This window comes from Agelaius tricolor, unplaced genomic scaffold, assembly GCF_023055355.1.
Source record: "Agelaius tricolor isolate 1412-34295 unplaced genomic scaffold, bAgeTri1.0.p SCAF_138, whole genome shotgun sequence".
NCBI classification, from domain to species: domain Eukaryota; kingdom Metazoa; phylum Chordata; class Aves; order Passeriformes; family Icteridae; genus Agelaius; species Agelaius tricolor.
In genome coordinates this window covers 140,807-163,110 of record NW_027269398.1, presented here as the reverse complement: position 1 = coordinate 163,110, position 22,304 = coordinate 140,807, and the positions used below count along the sequence as shown (strand labels likewise).

Sequence of the window (22,304 nt, the reverse complement as noted above, 5' to 3'; positions counted from 1 at the left end):
TTCTGAAAATTCACCCCAAAAATCTGATCCGTACTGGTTTATACTGGTTTATACTGGTTTATATTGGTCTATAAGAGAGCTCCCAATCCAAGATGGCCGCCAAGTTATCCAAGATGGCCGCCAAGGAGAGCAGCTGGGAGGGACTGGGAGCACTGGTTTGGACTGGGAGGGCACTGGGAGGGGACTGGGAGGAGATTGGGACAGTCCGTACTGGTCTATACTGGTTTATACTGGTTTATACTGGTTAATGACCTAGCAATCCAAGATGGCGGCGAAATAACGCAATCTAAGATGGCGGCCTAATAATGCAATCCAAGATGGCCACCAAGGACAGCAGCCAGGCGGGACTGGGAGCACTGGTTTAGACTGGGAGGGTCCATACTGGTCTATACTGGTTTGTACTGGTTTATACTGGTGAGCTAGCAATCCAAAATGGCGGCCAAATAACGTAATCCAAGATGGCCGCCGAGTTATCCAAGATGGCCGCCAAGGAGAGCAGCTGGGTGGGACTGGGAGCACTGGTTTGGACTGGGAGCACACTGGGAGGAGATTGGGACAGCCCATACTGGTTTATACTGGTTTATACTGGTTTATACTGGTTTAGAGTGGTAAGTGAGCTAGCAATCCAAGATGGCGGCCAAATAACGCAATCCAAGATGGCCGCCAAGGAACGCAGCCAGGCAGGACTGGGAGCGCACTGGGAGGGTCCATACTGGTCTATACTGGTGAGCTAGCAATCCAAGATGGCGGCCAAATAACACAATCCAAGATGGCGGCCTAATAATGCAATCCAAGATGGCCACCAAGGAACACAGCCAGGTGGGACTGGGAGCACTGGTTTGGACTGGGAGGGCACTGGGAGGGGACTGGGAGGAGATTGGGACAGTCCATACTGGTTTATACTGGTTTATACTGGTTTATACTGGTTTGGAGTGGTCAGTGAGCTAGCAATCCAAGATGGCGGCCAAATAACGCAATCCAAGATGGCCACCATGGACAGCAGCCGGGTGGGACTTGGAGCACTGGTTTGGACTGGGAGCGCACTGGGAGGAGACTGGGACAGTCCATACTGGTTTATACTGGTGAGCTTGCAATCCAAGATGGCGGCCAAATAACGCAATCCAAGATGGCCGCCCAGGACAGCAGCCGGGTGGGACTGGGAGGCGACTGGGAGGAGATTGGGACAGTCCATACTGGTTTATACTGGTTTATACTGGTTGGTGAGCTAGCAATCCAAGATGGCGGCCAAATAACACAATCCAAGATGGCGGCCTAATAACGCAATCCAAGATGGCCGCCAAGGACAGCAGCCAGGTGGGACTGGGAGCACTGGTTTGGACTGGGAGCGCACTGGGAGGGTCCATACTGGTTTATACTGGTTTATACTGGTTTATACTGGTTTAGAGTGGTTAGTGAGCTAGCAATCCAAGATGGCGGCCAAATAACGCAATCCAAGATGGCCACCAAGGAACGCAGCCAGGCAGGACTGGGAGCACTGGTTTGGACTGGGAGCGCACTGGGAGGGTCCATACTGGTCCATACTGGTCCATACTGGTTTATACTGGTTTGTACTGGTCCAAACTGGTTTCTACTGGTCCCAGTCCCTGCGCAGGCGCGGTGGGCGGAGCCTCTCCGGGTATTTCCTGGCCGGACGCAGCATGACCTGGGCCCCGGTGAGTGCCCAAACTGGTTTGAACTGGTTTGTACTGGTTTGTACTGGTTTTGTACTGGTTTTGTACTGGTTTTGAACTGGTTTGAACTGGTTTGAAGTGGTTTTGTACTGGTTTTGTACTGGTTTTTACTGGGAATGGAGGGGTCACCTTGAGGTCACTCAGGGGGAATTTTTGGGGTCATTTTGGGCCATTTTGGGCCATTTTTGGGGGCATTTTGGGCCATTTTGGGTCATTGGTCACTCATTGGTCACTCTGGGGTCACCTTGAGGTCACCTCGGGGTCACTTTGGGGCCATTTTTGGGGTCACTTTTGGGGTCACTTTTTAGGGTCACCGGGGTCACTCATTGGTCACTCAGAGGTCACTTTGGGGTCACTTTTGGTCACTTTGGGGCCATTTTTGGGGTCACTTTTGGGGTCATTCATTGGTCACTCATTGGTCACTTTTTGGTCACTTTGGGGCCATTTTTGGGGTCATTTTTGGGGTCATTTTTGGGGTCATTCATTGGTCACTCTGGGGTCACTCTGGGGTCACTTTGGGGCCATTTTTGGGGTCACTTTTGGGGTCATTCATTGGTCACTCATTGGTCACTTTTTGGTCACTTTGGGGCCATTTTTGGGGCCATTTTTGGGGTCATTTTTGGGGTCATTCATTGGTCACTCTGGGGTCACTCTGGGGTCACTTTGGGGCCGTTTTTGGGGTCCCTTTTGGTCACTTTTTGGTCACTTTGGGGCCATTTTTGGGGTCGTTTATGGGGTCACTCATTGGTCACTCAGGGGTCCCTTTTGGTCACTTTTTGGTCACTTTGGGGCATTTTTGGGGTCATTTTTGGGGTCACTTTTCTGGTCACTCAGGGGTCACTTTCAGTCCTTTTTGGTCACTTTTTGGTCACTTTGGGGCCATTTTTGGGGTCACTTTTGGGGTCACTCATTGGTCACCCAGGGGTCCCTTTTGGTCACTTTTTGGTCACTTTGGGGTCATTTTTAGGGTCACTCAGGTGTCACTCATTGGTCACTCAGGGCTCCCTTTTGGTCACTTTGGGGCCATTTTTGGGGTCACTTTTGGGGTCACTCAGGGGTCACTCATTGGTCACTCTGAGGTCACTCATTGGTCACTTTTTGGTCACTCAGGGGTCACTTTTGAGTTCACCTTGGGGTCACTTTTGGGGTCACTCATTGGTCACTCAGGGGTCACTTTTGGTCACTTTTTGGTCACTTTGGGGTCACTTGGGGGTCTTTTCTGGGGTCACTTTTGTGGTCCCTTTTGGTCACTCATTGGTCACTTTGGGGTCACTTTGGGACCATTTTTGGGATCATTTTTTGGGATCATTTTTTGGGTCACTTTTGGGGTCACTCATTGGTCACTCATTGGTCACTCATTGGTCACTCAGGGGTCACTTTTGTGGTCACTCTTGGTCCCCTCCCCAGGTGGGGGCCTCGCTCTTTGCCAGCAACATCGGCTCCGGCCACTTCGTGGGGCTGGCGGGGACGGGGGCGGCCGGAGGCATCGCCGTGGGAGGCTTTGAATGGAGCGTGAGTCGCGATATCTCGCGATATATCGCGATATGAGCCCCCCTTAGCTCGCGAGATCTCGCCTTATCATCCCTTATCTCGCGCGCGCACCCCCCCCCCCCCCCCCGCCCGCGACGGTTCTCTCGCGATACAACGGCTCCCCCTGCTGGTGCTCTCGCGATATCGCAACCCCCGGCTGGTTCTCTCGCGGTATCAGCGGCGCTTCTCGCGATATCGGCGCCCCCCCCCCAGCTTGGCCTCGCCCTCAGGCATGGCCACGCCCCCTTATGGCGATGTAGCCCCGCCCCCTATCGCGATATATCGCCCCTTTTTCCCCAGGGCATGTTCATTGTGCTGCTGCTGGGCTGGGTGTTCGTGCCCATCTACCTGAGAGCCGGGGTGAGACTGGGAGGAACTGGGAGGGAACTGGTTTATACTGGTTTATACTGGGAGGGACTGGGAGGGACTGGGAGGGGACTGGTTTATACTGGGAGGGGATTGGGAGGGACTGGGAGGGGACTGGGGGATACTGGGATGGACTGGGGGAGAACTGGGAAGGAACTGGGAGGGAACTGGGATATACTGGGGGATACTGGGATGGACTGGGATGAACTGGGAGGGACTGGGATGGAACTGGGAGGATACTGGGAGGGACTGGGATGGACTGGGAGGGACTGGGAGGGACTGGTTTATACTGGGAGGGAATGGGAGGGACTGGGGGATACTGGGATGGACTGGGAGGGACTGGGAGGGAACTGGGATGGACTGGGGGATACTGGGATGGAACTGGGAGGGACTGGGAGGGATTGGGGGGAACTGGTTTATACTGGGATGGACTGGGAGGGATTGGGATGGACTGGAATAAACTGGGAGGGACTGGGAGGGACTGGGAGGGAACTGGGAGGGACTGGGAGGGACTGGGATATACTGGGGGATACTGGGAGGGAACTGGGATGGACAGGGAGGGACTGGGAAGGAACTGGGAGGGAACTGGTTTATACTGGGAGGGAACTGGGAGGGACTGGGAGGGACTGGGGAGGAACTGGGATATACTGGGGGATACTGGGAGGGACTGGGAAGGACTGGATGGGATTTGGAATGGACTGGGTTATACTGGTTTATACTGGGAGGGAACTGGGAGGGCACTGGGAATGGACTGAGAGGGAAGTGGGTTATACTGGGAGGGAACTGGTTTATACTGGTTTATACTGGTTTATACTGGTTTATACTGGTTTATACTGGTTTATACTGGGAGGGCCCGGGCGTGGCTTAAATGGCTCCAGACATGGGTGGGGTCCAAACGGGCGTGGCTTAAATGGAAGTGGGCGTGGCCTAACGAGCTACGGGGTAAATCGGCATGGCCTAAAGGGATGTGGGCGTGGCTTATTGGTGGGCGTGGCCTAACAGTCTGGGTCTAAATGGGCGTGGCATAATTAAGAATGGGCGTGGCCTAACGCGGTGTGGGATAAATAGGCGTGGCCTAAGGGATGTGGGCGTGTCCCGGTGGTTTATTTATGGGCGTGGCCTAACAGAGTTGGGTTTAAATGGACGCCATATAATTAAGAATGGGCGTGGCCTAACTCAATGTGGGCGTGGCCAATGGGGATGTGGGGTAAATAGGCGTGACCTAAGGGGGTGTGGGCGTGGTTTGTGAGTGGGCGTGGCCTAAAGTGGGCGTGTCCAGGTGAGCACCATGCCCGAGTACCTGGGCCGGCGCTTCGGGGGGGGGCGGATCCGGCTCTACCTGGCCCTGCTGTCCCTGGGCCTCTACGTCAGCACCAAGATCTCGGTACTGGTTCATACTGGTTTGTACTGGTTCATACTGGTTTGTACTGGTTTGTACTGGTTTATACTGGTTTATACTGGTTTTTACTGGTTTATACTGATTTAAACTGGTTTATACTGGTTTATACTGGGAGGGGTCTGGGAGGGGTCTGGGAGGGACTGGGATGGGTTTTTACTGGTTTATACTGGTTTATACTGGTTTGGGTCCGGATCCCAGTCCCTCCCAGTCCATTCCCAGTTAATCCCAGTCCCCTCCCAGTTCCCTCCCAGTTCCCTCCCAGTTTATCCCAGTCCCTCCCAATCCATTCCCAGTCCCTCCCAGTATATCCCAGTTCCCTCCCAGTCCCTCCCAGTCCATTCCCAGTCCCACCCAGTTTGTCCCAGTCCCTCCCAGTTCCCTCCCAGTATAACCCAGTTCCCTCCCAATCCATTCCCAGTATATCCCAGTCCCTCCCAGTCCATTCCCAGTCCTTCCCAGTCCATTTCCAGTCCCTCCCAATCCATTTCCAGTTAATCCCAGTCCCTCCCAGTCCCTCCCAGTCCCTCCCAGTCCCTTCCCAGTCCATTCCCAGTCCCTCCCAGCCCCTCCCAATCCATTCCCAGTTTGTCCCAGTCCCTTCCCCGTCCATCCCAGTTTATCCCAGTCCCTCCCAGTATAACCCAGTCCCTCCCAGTTCCCTCCCAGTTTATCCCAGCCCCTCCCAATCCATTCCCAGCCCCTCCCAGCCCCTCCCAATCCATTCCCAGTCCCTCCCAGTTTGTCCCAGTCCCTCCCAGTTCCCTCCCAATCCATTCCCAGTTTATCCCAGTCCATTCCCAGTTTATCCCAGGTCCCTCCCAGTCTCTCCCAGTCCATTCCCAGTCCCTCCCAGTATAACCCAGTCCCTCCCAATCCATTCCCAGTTTGTCCCAGTCCCTTCCAGTCCATTCCCAGTCCCTCCCAGTCCCTCCCAATCCATTCCCAGTCCCTCCCAGTTTGTCCCAATCCATTCCCAGTCCCTCCCAGTCCAAACCAGTACAAACCAGTCCGCCCGCAGGTGGACATGTACTCGGGGGCGCTGTTCATCCGCGAGGCGCTGGGCTGGGACCTCTACGGCTCCGTGGGGGCCCTGCTGGGCGTCACCGCCCTCTACACCGTCACTGGTTTGTACTGGGTTATACTGGTTTGGACTGGGAGGGGACTGGGATGGACTGGGAATGGATTGGGAGGGACTGGGTTATACTGGGAGGGACTGGGAGGAGAATAAAGGGTTAAAAATGTGGGGAAAAGTGGTGCTGGGAGTGATTTTTTTATACTGGTTTGTACTGGTTTGTACTGGTTTGTACTGGGAATGGGCTGGGAGGGGTCTGGGTTATACTGGGAGGGACTGGGAATGGTCCATACTGGTCCATACTGGTTTATACTGGTCCATACTGGTCCGTACTGGCCCATACTGGTCCCTACTGGTTTATACTGGTCCGTACTGGTTTATACTGGTCCGTACTGGTCCATACTGGTCTATACTGGTCCATACTGGTTTATACTGGCCCATACTGGTCCATACTGGTCCCTATGAGTCTGTGCATGGTTTGGAGTAGTGGGCGTGGCTTAAGTGCATCAGGGTAGGTGTAGGCGTGGCCTAACTGGATGTGGGTGGGGCCTATCTGAGTGTGGGCAGGGCCTAACTGGGTGTGGGCCAGTGTAGGCGTGGCCTAATGTAGACGGTGTGATCCAATTGGCTGGAACAAATATGGGCGTGGCCTAACGAGGTGGGCGTGGCTTAACTGGATGTGGGCGTGGCCTAACTGGGTCTGGGGCAATGTGGGCGTGGCCTGAGTGTTGAGCGATGTGGGCGTGGCCTAACTGGGTCTGGGTGTGGCCTATCTGGGTCTCAGCTCCTGTGGGCGTGGCCTAACTGGGCTTTGGTCAATATGGGCGTGTCCTAACAGGGTGGGCGTGGCCTAACTGGGTTTGTGTCGATGTGGGCGTGGCCTATCTGGATGTGGGTGCGACCTAACCGGGTTTGTGTCGATGTGGGCGTGGCCTAGAGCGGTGTGGGCGTGGCCTAACCGGGTTTGTGTCGGTGTGGGCGTGGCCTAATTTGGTTTGTTGCCCACGTGGGCGTGGCCTGGCGCGGTGGGCGTGGCCAGGCGGGCTGACGGCGCTGATGTTCGCGGACCTGGTGCAGACCCTGATCATCATCGCGGGCGCCTCCGTGCTGGCCGGCTACGGTACTGGGCTATACTGGTTTATACTGGGTTATACTGGTTATACTGGGCTATACTGGGTTATACTGGTTTATACTGGGTTATACTGGTTTATACTGGGTTATACTAGTTTATACTGGTTATACTGCTTTATACTGGTTATACTGGTTATACTGGGCTATACTGGTTTATACTGGTTATACTGGGTTATACTGGTTTATACTGGTTTATACTGGGTTATACTGGTTTATACTGGGTTATACTGGGCTATACTGGTTTATACTGGGTTATACTGGGCTATACTGGTTTATACTGGGCTATACTGGGTTATACTGGGTTATACTGGTTTATACTGGGTTACACTGGTTATACTGGGCTATACTGGGCTATACTGGTTTATACTGGTTTGTACTGGTTTATACTGGGTTATACTGGGCTATACTGGGTTATACTGGGCTATACTGGGTTATACTGGGTTATACTGGGTAATACTGGGTTATACTGGGTTATACTGGGCTATACTGGGCTATACTGGTTTATACTGGTTTATACTGGTTTATACTGGGTTATACTGGGCCATACTGGGCTATACTGGTTTATACTGGTTTATACTGATTTAAACTGGTTTATACTGGTTTATACTGGTTTATACTGATTTAAACTGGTTTGTACTGGTTTATACTGGTTTATACTGGGCTATACTGGTTTATACTGGGCTATACTGGTTTATACTGGTCCATACTGGTCCATACTGGTCCATACTGGTCCATAGTCATTACCAGTGGGGAAGACCCCACCCACTCCCCACACCCACCCCTACCTCCCACACTGGTTTATACTGGTCCATACTGGTTTATTCTGCTTTATACTGGTTTTTATCACTCCATACCGGTTCGTACTGGTCCGTACTGGTCCATACTGGTCCGTACTGGTTTTTTGGGCAGCTCTGGGCGCCGTGGGGGGGTACCAGGGCCTGCTGGAGCGCTACCCCCTGGCTCTGCCCCCCAACTCCTCGGGACCCTGCGGCCGCCCCCGGCCCGACGCCTTCAACCTCCTGAGGGACCCCAGCACCGGGGACCTGCCCTGGCCCGGGCTGGTGCTGGGGCTGGGAATCATCTCGGCCTGGTACTGGTGCACCGACCAGGTGGGACTGGGAGAGACTGGGAGGGACTGGGAATGGATTGGGAGGGACTGGGATAAACTGGGAATGGATTGGGAGGGACTGGGATAGACTGGGAATGGATTGGGAGGGACTGGGATAGACTGGGAGGGACTGGGAATCATCTAAACCTGGATATAGGGGCATTGGGATGGACTGGGTTATACTGGGATGGGATTGGGAGGGACTGGGATAGACTGGGAGGGACTGGGAATCATCTAAACCTGGGAATGGGGGCACTGGGATGGACTGGGTTATACTGGGAGGGGATTGGGAGGGACTGGGATAGACTGGGAGGGACTGGGAATCATCTAAACCTGGATATACGGCACTGGGTTATATTGGGATAAACTGGGAGGGACTGGGAATCATCTCGGCCTGGTACTGGTGCAGCGACCAGGTGGGACTGGGAGAGACTGGGAGGGCACTGGAATAAACTGGGATAGACTGGGAGGGGATTGGGAGGGACTGGGATAGACTGGGAGAGACTGGGAGGGGATTGGGAGGGACTGGGATGGACTGGGAGGGACTGGGAATCATCTAAACCTGGGAATGGGGGCACTGGGATGGACTGGGTTATACTGGGAGGGGATTGGGAGGGACTGGGATGGACTGGGAATCATCTCGGCCTGGTACTGGTGCAGCGACCAGGTGGGACTGGGAGAGACTGGGAGGGCACTGGAATAAACTGGGATAGACTGGGAATGGATTGGGAGGGACTGGGATAGACTGGGAGGGACTGGGAATGGATTGGGAGGGACTGGGATAGACTGGGAGGTACTGGGATGGACTGGGAGGGAACTGGGAGGGACTGGGTTATACTGGGAGGGACTGGGATATACTGGGAGGGACTGGGAATCATCTAAACCTGGGAATGGGGGCACTGGGATGGACTGGGATATACTGGGAGGGACTGGGAGGGACTGGGAATCATCTAAACCTGGATATAGGGGCACTGGGTTATACTGGGAAGGGATTGGGAGGGACTGGGATAGACTGGGAGGGGATTGGGAGGGACTGGGATAGACTGGGAGGGACTGGGAATGGATTGGGAGGGACTGGGATAGACTGGGAGGGACTGGGAATGGATTGGGAGGGACTGGGGTAAACTGGGAGGGACTGGGAATTATCTCGGCCTGGTACTGGTGCACCAATCTGGTGAGACTGGGATAGACTGGGATAAACTGGGAGTGCACGTGGAGGAACTGGGATAAACTGGGATAGACTGGGAGGGGATACAGAGTGACTGGGTTATACTGAGAGAGACTGGGATGGACTGGGACGTGGTTGGGAGGGACTGGGATGGACTGGGTTATACTGGGATAGACTGGGAGGGAGCACTGGTCTGTAACTGGTCCCCCCAGTCTGTAACTGGTCTGGAACTGGGATAACTGGTTTGTAACTGGTCCCACCAGTCTGGAACTGGGATAACTGGTTTGTAACTGGTCCCACCAGTCTGGAACTGGGATAACTGGTCTGGAACTGGTCCCACCAGTCTGGAATTGGTCTGGAACTGGTCTGGAACTGGGATAACTGGTCTCTAACTGGTCCCCCCAGTCTGTAACTGGTCTCACCAGTCTGTAACTGGGAGAACTGGTCTGGAACTGGTCCCACCAGTCTGTAACTGGTCTCTAACTGGGAGCACTGGTCTGTAACTGGTCCCACCAGTCTGTAACTGGGATAACTGGGAGCACTGGTCTGTAACTGGTCTCACCAGTCTGTAACTGGTCCCCCCAGTTTGTAACTGGTCTGTAACTGGTCCCACCAGTCTGTAACTGGTCTGTAACTGGGAGCACTGGTCTCTAACTGGTCCCACCAGTCTGTAACTGGTCTCACCAGTTTGTAACTGGTCTGTAACTGGTCCCACCAGTCTGTAACTGGTCCCACCAGTCTGTAACTGGTCCTAACTGGGAGCACTGGTCTGGAACTGGTCCCTCCCCCAGGTGATCGTGCAGCGCTGCCTCGCCGGCCGCTCCCTCACCCACGTCCGCGCCGGCTGCGTCGTCTGCGGCTACCTCAAGGTTCTGCCCATGTTCCTGATGGTGCTGCCCGGCATGGCCGCCCGCGTCCTCTTCCCGGGTCAGTTCTACTGGTTTATACTGGTTTATACTGGTTTATACTGGTTTATACTGGCATATTTTGAGTTTAAGTTATTTCTTCAAAATGGCCGCCTGCATCGGAATTTACAAGATGGCTGCCCAAAATGGCCACCCAAGATGGTGCCCGATTATAGGAAACCATTGGTGCATACTGGTTTATACTGGTTTATACTGGGAGGGAACTGGGATGAGTTTTTACTGGTTTATACTGGTTTATATTGAGTTTATATTGAGTTTAAGTCATTTATCCAAAATGGCCGCCTCCATTGTAGTTTACAAGATGGCTGCCCCAAATCTAAGATGGCCGCCCAAGATGGCGCCCGATTATAGGAAACCATTGGTGTATACTGGTTTATACTGGTGGAAACTGGTCTATACTGGGAGGGAACTGGGATGAGTTTTTACTGGTTTATACTGGTTTATACTGGTTTATATGGGTTTATACTGGTTTATACTGGTTTATACTGGTTTATATTGAGTTTATATTGAGTTTTAGGGATTTATCCAAAATGGCCGCCTCCATTGGAGTTTACAAAATGGCTGCCCCAAAGCTAAGATGGCCGCCCAAGATGGCGCCCCATTATAGTGAGCCATTGGCTTATACTGGTTTAAACTGGTTTATACTGGTTTATATTGGGAGGGAACCTGGATGAGTTTTTATTGGTTTATATTGGTTTATACTGGTTTATATTGGTTTATATTGAGTTTATATTGAGTTTTAGGGATTTATCCAAAATGGCCGCCTCCATTGGAGTTTACAAAATGGCTGCCCCAAATCTAAGATGGCCGCCCAAGATGGCGCCCGATTATAGGAAACCATTGGTTTAAACTGGTTTATACTGGTTTAAACTGGTTTATACTGGTTTATACTGGTTTATATTGAGTTTATATTGAGTTTATATTGAATTTTAGGGATTTATCCAAAATGGCCGCCTCCATTGGAGTTTCCAAAATGGCTGCCCCAAACCTAAGATGGCCGCCCAAGATGGCGCCCGATTATAGGAAACCATTGGTGCATACTGGTTTATACTGGTCCATACTGGTTTATACTGGGAGGGAACTGGGATGAGTTTTTACTGGTTTATACTGGTTTATACTGGTTTATATTGAGTTTATATTAAGTTTATATTGAGTTTTAGGGATTTATCCAAAATGGCCGCCTCCATTGTAGTTTACAAAATGGCTGCCCCAAACCTAAGATGGCCGCCCAAGATGGCGCCCGATTATAGGAAACCATTGGTTTAAACTGGTTTATACTGGTCCATACTGGTTTATACTGGGAGGGAACTGGGATGAGTTTTTACTGGTTTATACTGGTTTAAACTGGTTTGTACTGGTTTATACTGGTATATATTGAGTTGTAGGGATTTATCCAAAATGGCCGCCTCCATTGGAGTTTACAAAATGGCTGCCCCAAATCTAAGATGGCCACCCAAGATGGCGCCCCATTATAGGAAACCATTGGTTTAAACCGGTTTATACTGGTTTATACTGGGAGGGAACTGGGATGAGTTTCTACTGGTTTATACTGGTTTAAACTGGTTTATATTGAGTTTATATTGAGTTGTAGGGATTTATCCAAAATGGCCGCCTCCATTGGAGTTTACAAAATGGCTGCCCCAAATCTAAGATGGCCGCCCAAGATGGCACCCGATTATAGGAAACCTTTGGTTTAAACTGGTTTATATTGGTTTATACTGGTTTATACTGGGAGGCAACTCGGATGAGTTTTTACTGGTTTTTACTGGTTTATACTGGTTTATACTGAGTTTATATTGAGTTTATATTGAATTTTAGGGATTTATCCAAAATGGCCGCCTCCATTGGAGTTTACAAAATGGCTGCCGCCCAAATCTAAGATGGCCGCCCAAGATGGCGCCCGACTATAGGAAACCATTTGTGCATACTGGTCCATACTGGTCCATACTGGTTTATACTGGTTTATATTGAGTTTATATTGAGTTTATATTGAGTTTATATTGAGTTTTAGGGATTTATCCAAAATGGCCGCCTCCATTGGAGTTTACAAAATGGCTGCCCCAAATCTAAGATGGCCGCCCAAGATGGCGCCCGATTATAGGAAACCATTGGTGCATACTGGTTTATACTGGTTTAAATTGATGCATACTGGTTTATACTGGGAGGGAACTGGGATGAGTTTTTACTGGTTTATACTGGTTTATATTGGTTTATATTGAGTTTATATTGAGTTTTAGGGATTTATCCAAAATGGCCGCCTCCATTGGAGTTTACAAAATGGCTGCCCCAAATCTAAGATGGCCGCCCAAGATGGCGCCCCATTATAGTGAGCCATTGGTTTAAACTGGTTTATACTGGGAGGGAACTGGGATGAGTTTTTACTGGTTTATACTGGTTTATACTGGTTTATATTGGTTTATATTGAGTTTATATTGAGTTGTAGGGATTTATCCAAAATGGCCGCCTCCATTGGAGTTTACAAAATGGCTGCCCCAAATCTAAGATGGCCGCCCAAGATGGCACCCGATTATAGGAAACCTTTGGTTTAAACTGGTTTATATTGGTTTATACTGGTTTATACTGGGAGGCAACTCGGATGAGTTTTTACTGGTTTTTACTGGTTTATACTGGTTTATACTGAGTTTATATTGAGTTTATATTGAATTTTAGGGATTTATCCAAAATGGCCGCCTCCATTGGAGTTTACAAAATGGCTGCCGCCCAAATCTAAGATGGCCGCCCAAGATGGCGCCCGACTATAGGAAACCATTTGTGCATACTGGTCCATACTGGTCCATACTGGTTTATACTGGTTTATATTGAGTTTATATTGAGTTTATATTGAGTTTATATTGAGTTTTAGGGATTTATCCAAAATGGCCGCCTCCATTGGAGTTTACAAAATGGCTGCCCCAAATCTAAGATGGCCGCCCAAGATGGCGCCCGATTATAGGAAACCATTGGTGCATACTGGTTTATACTGGTTTAAATTGATGCATACTGGTTTATACTGGGAGGGAACTGGGATGAGTTTTTACTGGTTTATACTGGTTTATATTGGTTTATATTGAGTTTATATTGAGTTTTAGGGATTTATCCAAAATGGCCGCCTCCATTGGAGTTTACAAAATGGCTGCCCCAAATCTAAGATGGCCGCCCAAGATGGCGCCCCATTATAGTGAGCCATTGGTTTAAACTGGTTTATACTGGGAGGGAACTGGGATGAGTTTTTACTGGTTTATACTGGTTTATACTGGTTTATATTGGTTTATATTGAGTTTATATTGAGTTGTAGGGATTTATCCAAAATGGCCGCCTCCATTGGAGTTTACAAAATGGCTGCCCCAAAGCTAAGATGGCCGCCCAAGATGGCGCCCGACTATAGGAAACCATTGGTTTATACTGGTTTAAACTGGTCTATACTGGGAGGGAACTGGGATGAGTTTTTACTGGTTTTTACTGGTTTATACTGGTTTATATTGAGTTTATATTGAGTTTTAGGGATTTATCCAAAATGGCTGCCTCCATTGGAGTTTACAAGATGGCTGCCCCAAATCTAAGATGGCGCCCGATTATAGGAAACCATTGGTTTAAATGGGTTTAAACTGATTTATACTGGTCCATACTGGTTTATACTGGTTTATATTGGTTTATACTGGTCCATACTGGTTTATACTGGTTTAAACTGGTTTATATTGGTTTTACTGGTTTATACTGGTTTATATTGAGTTTATATTGAGTTTAAGGGATTTATCCAAAATGGCCGCCTCCATTGGAGTTTACAAAATGGCTGCCCCAAATCTAAGATGGCCGCCCAAGATGGCGCCCGATTATAGGAAACCATTGGTTTAAACTGGTCTATACTGGTCCATACTGGTTTATACTGGGAGGGAACTGGGATGAGTTTTTACTGGTTTATACTGGTTTAAACTGGTTTATATTGAGTTTATATTGAGTTTATATTGAGTTTATTTTGAGTTTTAGGGATTTATTCAAAATGGCCGCCTCCATTGGAGTTTACAAAATGGCTGCCGCCCAAATCTAAGATGGCCGCCCAAGATGGCGCCCGATTATAGGAAACCATTGGTGCATACTGGTTTATACTGGTTTATATTGAGTTTATATTGAGTTTATATTGAGTTTTAGGGATTTATCCAAAATGGCCGCCTCCTTTGGAGTTTACAAGATGGCTGCCCCAAATCTAAGATGGCCGCCCAAGATGGCGTCCGATTATAGGAAACCATTGGTTTAAACTGGTTTATATTGGTTTATACTGGTTTATACTGGGAGGCAACTCGGATGAGTTTTTACTGGTTTATACTGGTTTATACTGAGTTTATATTGAGTTTATATTGAGTTTAAGGGATTTATCCAAAATGGCCGCCTCCATTGGAGTTTACAAAATGGCTGCCCCAAACCTAAGATGGCCGCCCAAGATGGCGCCCCATTATAGGAAACCATTGGTGCATACTGGTTTATACTGGTTTATACTGGGAGGGAACTGGGATGAGTTTCTACTGGTTTTTACTGGTTTATACTGGTTTATACTGGTTTATATTGAGTTTATTTTGAGTTTATATTGAATTTTAGGGATTTATCCAAAATGGCCGCCTCCTTTGGAGTTTACAAGATGGCTGCCCCAAATCTAAGATGGCCGCCCAAGATGGCGCCCGATTATAGGAAACCATTGGTTTAAACTAGTTTATATTGGTTTATACTGGTTTAAACTCGTTTATACTGGGAGGGAACTGGGATGAGTTTTTACTGGTTTATACTGGTTTATACTGGTTTATATTGAGTTTTAGGGATTTATCCAAAATGGCCGCCTCCATTGGAGTTTACAAGATGGCTGCCCCAAATCTAAGATGGCGGCCCAAGATGGCGCCCGATTATAGGAAACCATTGGTTTAAACTGGTCCATACTGGTCCATACTGGTTTATACTGGGAGGGAACTGGGATGAGTTTTTACTGGTTTATACTGGTTTATATTGATTTTATATTGAGTTTTAGGGATTTATCCAAAATGGCCGCCTCCATTGGAGTTTACAAAATGGCTGCCCCAAATCTAAGATGGCCGCCCAAGATGGCGCCCGATTATAGGAAACCATTGGTTTAAACTGGTTTAAACTGGTCTAAACTGGTCTAAACTGGTCTATACTGGTTTAAACTGGTTTATACTGGTCCATACTGGTTTATACTGGTCCATACTGGTTTATACTGGTTTATACTGGTCCATACTGGTTTATACTGGTCCAAACTGGTCCATACTGGTTTATACTGGTCCAAACTGGTCCCACAGACGTCATTGGCTGCGCCGACCCCCAGGGCTGCTCCCGGGCCTGTGGCTCCGCCCTCGGCTGCTCCAACGTGGCCTATCCCAGGCTGGTGCTCAGCCTGCTGCCCCCCGGTAATTAATGAGCTAATTAATTAATTATTAATGGTCATTAATTAATTCTCAGCTATCAATATTGATGTATTGGTGATTTATTAATGATTTGTTGGCGATTAATTGTGGTTATTAGTTGTTATTAGTGATTTAAAATGATTTATTTGTAATTTATTAATGATTTATTAGTGATTTGCTAGGGATTATTAATGATTATTAATGATTTATTAGTTATTATTAGTGCTTTATAAATTTTTATTAATGATTTATTAATTATTTATTAATTAATATTAGTGCTTATTAGTGATTAATTATTAATTATTAGTGATTATTAGTGACTAATCATTAATTATTAGTGATTATTAGTTCTTTATAAGTGCTTATTATTGATTTATTTATTATTTATTAATTAATATTTTTGATTATTAGTGATTAATAATTAATTATTAGTGATTGTTAGTTATTTATTAGCGATTTTTTAATGATTTATTAGTGATTATTAATTAATTATTAATCATTATTAGGGGTTTTAGTGATTATTAATTTTTTTAAAGATTCATTAGTGATTCATTCCTGATTATTAGTGATTATTAGTGATTAATAATTACTTATTAGTGATTATTAGTTGTTTATTAATGAGCAATATTTATTAGTGATTTATTAATGATTTATTAGTGATTATTAATTAATTATTTATGATTATTAGGGTTTTTTAAGTGATTATTAATGTTTTTTAAAGATTCATTAGTGATTCATTAGTGATTATTAGTGATTAATAATTAATTTTAGTGATAATTACTTGTTTATTAGTATATATTAATGATTTATTAGTGATCTGTTAATGATTTATTAATGATTCATTAGTGATTATTAGTGGTGGCTAATCCCAACCTGCTACCCCTGGTAATTAAGTAGCGCTAATTAGCGGGCATTAATTATTTATTAGTGATTATTGGTTATTTATTAATGATTATTAATTACGCATTAGTGATTATTAATGAGTTATTAGTGCTAGTAATTCCATTTTGGGGCCTATTTTTGCTGATTTCTCACCAATTTTCAGCGGGTTTTCACCATTAATTAATTATTAATTATTAATTAATTGTTATTTAATTATTAATTATTAATTAATTATTAAATAATTAATTATTAATTAATTTTTGTGGCAAAAAACTCCATTTTGGGGGCTAATAACGCTGATTTTGGGGGCTAATAATTCAATTTTTCACCAGTTTTCACCGTTTTTTCACTGCTAATTATCATTAATTAATAACTAATAATTATATTGGTTATTAGGACTAATAAACTTCTAATAATCCTAATTATTGGGCTAATAACTCCATTTTTAGGCCCATTTTCGCCGGTTTTCCACCGATTTTTGCCATTTTTCCACCAATTTTTGCAATTTTTTCAATGCTAATTATTATTAATTAATAACTAACAATTATTTCGGTTATTAGGACTAATAAACCTCTAATAATCCTAATTACTGAGCTAATAACTCCATTTTTAGGCCCATTTTCGCCGGTTTTTCACCGATTTTTGCCATTTTTTCACCAATTTTTACCATTTTTTCACTGCTAATTATTATTAATTAATAACTAATAATTATATTGGTTATTAGTTCTAATAAGCTCCTAATAATCCTAATTACTGAGCTAATAACTCCATTTTTAGGCCTATTTTCACCGTTTTTTCACCAATTTTCACCATTTTTTCACCAATTTTCACCGGGTTTTTTCTGCTAATTATTATTAATTAATAACTAATAATTATTCTGGCTATTAGTTCTAATAAACTTCTAATAATCCTAATTATTGGCCTAATAACTCCATTTTTAGGCCTATTTTCGCCGTTTTTTCACCGATTTTCGCCGTTTTTTCGCCGCTGATGATCATTATTAATCAATTAATAACTAATTAATAATGAATAATTAATTGACGGCCGTGCCAGGGCTGCGGGGGCTGATGCTGGCCGTGGTGCTGGCGGCGCTGATGTCGTCGCTGGCCTCCATCTTCGCCAGCTCGGCCGCGCTCTTCACCCTGGATGTGTACAGGAAGCTCCGCCCAGGGGCGGGGCCAAGGCACCTCCTGGTGGCCGGAAGGTGAGGGGACACCTGGGGGACACCTGGGAGAGGGAGGGGACACCTGGGACACACCTGGGATAGGGAGGGGACACCTGGGACAGGTGAGGGACACCTGGGACATACCTGGGATAGGGGAGGGGACACTTGGGGGACACCTGGGATGGGTGGGACACACCTGGGACACACCTGGGATAGGGGAGGGACACCTGGGACTGATGGGACACACCTGGGACATACCTGGGATGGGTGAGGGACACCTGGGACACACCTGGGACAGGTGAGGGACACACCTGGGACACCTGGGACACACCTGGGATAGGGCAGGGGACACAGCTGGGACACACCTGAGACAGGTGAGGGACACCTGGGATGAGTGGGACACACCTGGGACACACCTGGGACACACCTGGGACACGCCTGGGATAGGGAGGGGACACCTGGGACAGGGCTGGGGACACCTGGGACACACCTGGGATAGGTGGGACAGGTGAGGGACACACCTGGGACACACCTGGGCAGGTGAGGGACACTTGGGATACACCTGGGATAGGGGAGGGGACACCTGGGACAGGGCAGGGGACACCTGGGACAGGTGAGGGACACCTGGGATAGGGAGGGGACACCTGGGACACCTGGGACACACCTGGGACTGATGGGACACACCTGGAGAGGTGAGGGGACACCTGGGACAGGGCAGGGGACACACCTGGGACACAGCTGAGACAGGTGAGGGACACCTGGGATGAGTGGGACACACCTGGGACACACCTGGGACACACCTGGGAGACACCTGGGACACACCTGGGATAGGGAGGGGACACCTGGGACACACCTGGGACACACCTGGGACACACCTGGGAGAGGGAGGGGACACCTGGGACACACCTGGGACACACCTGGGCAGGTGAGGGACAGGTGAGGGACACCTGGGACACACCTGGGATAGGGAGGGGACACCTGGGGGACACCTGGGGGACAGGGCTGGGGACACCTGGGACACCTGGGACACACCTGGGACTGATGGGACACACCTGGAGAGGTGAGGGGACACCTGGGACAGGGCAGGGGACACACCTGGGACAGGGCTGGGGACACCTGGGATAGGGAGGGGACACCTGGGACACACCTGGGACACACCTGGGACTGATGGGACACACCTGTGACACACCTGGGATAGGGAGGGGACACCTGGGACAGGGCAGGGGACACCGAGGGGACACCTGTGACACACCTGGGACACACCTGGGACAGGGCAGGGGACACCGGGGGCACACCTGAGACACACCTGGAGAGGTGAGGGGACACCTGGGACAGGGCAGGGGACACACCTGGGACACACCTGAGATTGGTGAGGGGACACTTGGGACAGGTGGGACACACCTGGGATGGGGAGGGACAGGGGAGGGGACACCTGGGACACACCTGGGACAGGGGAAGGACACCTGGGATAGGTGGGACACACCTGGGACACACCTGGAGATCCCATGGGACACCTGGGACAGGTGAGGGACAGGGGAGGGACACCTGGGGGACACCTGGGACACACCTGGGACAGGTGAGGGACACCTGGGACAGGGCAGGGACACCCGGGATAGGTGGGACAGGTGAGGGACACACCTGGGACAGGGCAGGGGACACCTGGGACACACCTGGGATGGGTGAGGGATGGGGAGGGACAGGTGAGGGACACACCTGGGACACACCTGGGACACACCTGGGATAGAGGAGGGGACACCTGGGACAGGTGAGGGACACCTGGGACACACCTGGGACACACCAGGGACACACCAGGGACACACCAGGGACACACCTGGGGCTGCTCCAGGTGTGCAAGAACCCAAATTTGGTCATCCCAGGTGACCTTGAAGGACCCAAATTTTGGGTTCCTCACCTCCAAGCGACCCCGAATTTTTTGGGGTTGGCCTCAGGTGACCTCAGGTGACCTCAGGTGACCTCACCTGCCCATGTGACCTCAAAAACCCCAAATTTCATCATCCTAACTTTCCAAAATCCCCAAATTTGGTCATCCCAAATGCCCAAAATCCCCAAATTTTGACATCTCCGGTACCTTTGAGCTCCCATATTTCGGGTTCCTCACCTCCAAACGACCCCGAATTTTTTGGGGTTGACCTCAGGTGACCTCAGGTGACCTCAGGTGACCTCAGGTGACCTCACCTCTCCAGGTGACCCCAATTTGGGTCATTCTAAGTGTCCAGGTGACCTCAAGAACCCCAAATTTTGACATCTCCGGTACCTTCGCTCCTCCATATTTCGGGTTCTGGAGCTCCTGGAGACCCCGAATTTTTTGGGGGTGACCTCAGGTGACCTCAGGTGACCTCAGGTGACCTCACCTGCCCAAGTGACCTCAAGAACCCCAAATTTGATGGTTCTGAGTGCCCAAAACCCCCAAATTTTGGTGTCCAGGTGACCTTCGAGCGCCCGTATTTCGGGTTCCTCACCTCCAAACGACCCCGAATTTTTTGGGGTTGACCTCAGGTGACCTCAGGTGACCTCAGGTGACCTCACCTGCCCATGTGACCTCCAGACACTCAAATCTGAGCTTCTCAGGTGCCCAAAAACCCCAAATTTTGGTGTCCGGGTGACCTTGAAGGACCCAAATTTTGGGTTCTGGAGCTCCTGGAGACCCCGAATTTTTTGGGGTTGAGCTCAGGTGACCTCATCTGCCCATGTGACCTCAAAACACCCAAATTTGGTCATCCTAACTTTCCAAAAGCCCCAAATTTCATCATCCCAAATGTCCAAAAACCCCAAATTTGGACATCTCAGGTACCTTTGATCCTCCATATTTCGGGTTCCTCACCTCCAAACGACCCCGAATTTTTTGGGGGTGACCTCAGGTGACCTCAGGTGACCTCAGGTGACCTCACCTGCCCATGTGACCTCCAGACACTCAAATCTGAGCTTCTCAGGTGCCCAAAAACCCCAAATTTTGGTGTCCGGGTGACCTCGAACTCCACGAATTTCGGGTTCTGGAGCTCCTGGAGACCCCGAATTTTTTGGGGGTGGCCCCAGGTAACCTCAGGTGACCTCACCTGTCCCTCACCTGCCCATGTGACCTCAAAAACCCCAAATTTGGTCATCTTAACTTTCCAAAAACCCCAAATTTTGACATCTCCGGTACCTTCGCTCCTCCATATTTCGGGTTCTGGAGCTCCTGGAGACCCCGAATTTTTTGGGGGTGACCTCAGGTGACCCCAGGTGACCTCAGGTGTCCTCAGGTGTCCATGTGACCTCAAGAACCCCAATTCTGAAGTTCTCAGGTGTTTGAGAACCCAAAATTTGGTCACCTCAGGTACCTTTGATCCTCCATATTTCGGGTTCCTCACCTCCAAACGACCCCGAATTTTTTTGGGGTTGACCTCAGGTGACCTCAGGTGACCTCAGGTGACCTCACCTGCCCATGTGACCTCAAGAACCCCAATTCTGAAGTTCTCAGGTGTTTGAGAACCCCAAATTTTGGTGTCCAGGTGACCTTGAAGGACCCAAATTTCGGGTTCTGGAGCTCCTGGAGACCCCGAATTTTTTGGGGTTGACCCCAGGTGACGTCACCTGTCCAAATGACCTCAAGAACCCCAAATTTGATGGTTCTGAGTCTCCAGGTGACCTCAAGAACCCCAAATTTTGACATCTCCGGTACCTTCGCTCCTCCATATTTCGGGTTCCTCGCCTCCAAACGACCCCGAATTTTTTGGGGTTGACCTCAGGTGACCTCAGGTGACCTCACCTGCCCAAGTGACCTCAAGAACCCCAAATTTGATGGTTCTGAGTGCCCAAAACCCCCAAATTTTGGTGTCCAGGTGACCTTCGAGCTCCCGTATTTCGGGTTCCTCACCTCCAAACGACCCCGAATTTTTTGGGGTTGACCTCAGGTGACCTCAGGTGACCTCAGGTGACCTCACCTGTCCATGTGACCTCCAGACACTCAAATCTGAGCTTCTCAGGTGCCCAAAAACCCCAAATTTTGACATCTCCGGTACCTTCGAGCTCCCGTATTTCGGGTTCTGGAGCTCCTGGAGACCCCGAATTTTTTGGGGTTGACCTCAGGTGACCTCAGGTGACCTCACCTGTGCCTCACCTGCCCAAGTGACCTCAAAAACCCCAAATTTCATCATCCCAAATGTCCAAAAACCCCAAATTTGGTCATCTCCGGTACCTTTGATCCTCCATATTTTGGGTTCTGGAGCTCCTGGAGACCCCGAATTTTTTGGGGGTGGCCCCAGGTAACCTCAGGTGACCTCACCTGTCCCTCACCTGCCCATGTGACCTCAAGAACCCCAAATTTGGTCATCCTAACTTTCCAAAAACCCCAAATTTTGACATCTCCGGTACCTTCGAGCTCCCGTATTTCGGGTTCTGGAGCTCCTGGAGACCCCGAATTTTTTGGGGGTGACCTCAGGTGACCTCAGGTGACCTCAGGTG

At 49.0% G+C, this 22,304-nt stretch overlaps 1 protein-coding gene across 1 annotated transcript in view; it reads left to right on the top strand.

Annotated features, from left to right (window-relative positions):
- Nucleotides 1-22,304, top strand: part of SLC5A2 (solute carrier family 5 member 2) — a 40,506-nt gene that overhangs the window by 2,759 nt on the left and 15,443 nt on the right. The window contains 11 exon segments of the mRNA XM_071420396.1: nucleotides 500-503; nucleotides 1,602-1,673; nucleotides 3,099-3,203; nucleotides 3,522-3,581; nucleotides 4,867-4,971; nucleotides 6,005-6,110; nucleotides 7,098-7,178; nucleotides 8,099-8,298; nucleotides 10,257-10,392; nucleotides 15,692-15,799; nucleotides 17,732-17,882. Of these exon segments, the coding sequence (XP_071276497.1) occupies nucleotides 500-503; nucleotides 1,602-1,673; nucleotides 3,099-3,203; nucleotides 3,522-3,581; nucleotides 4,867-4,971; nucleotides 6,005-6,110; nucleotides 7,098-7,178; nucleotides 8,099-8,298; nucleotides 10,257-10,392; nucleotides 15,692-15,799; nucleotides 17,732-17,882 (1,128 nt within the window).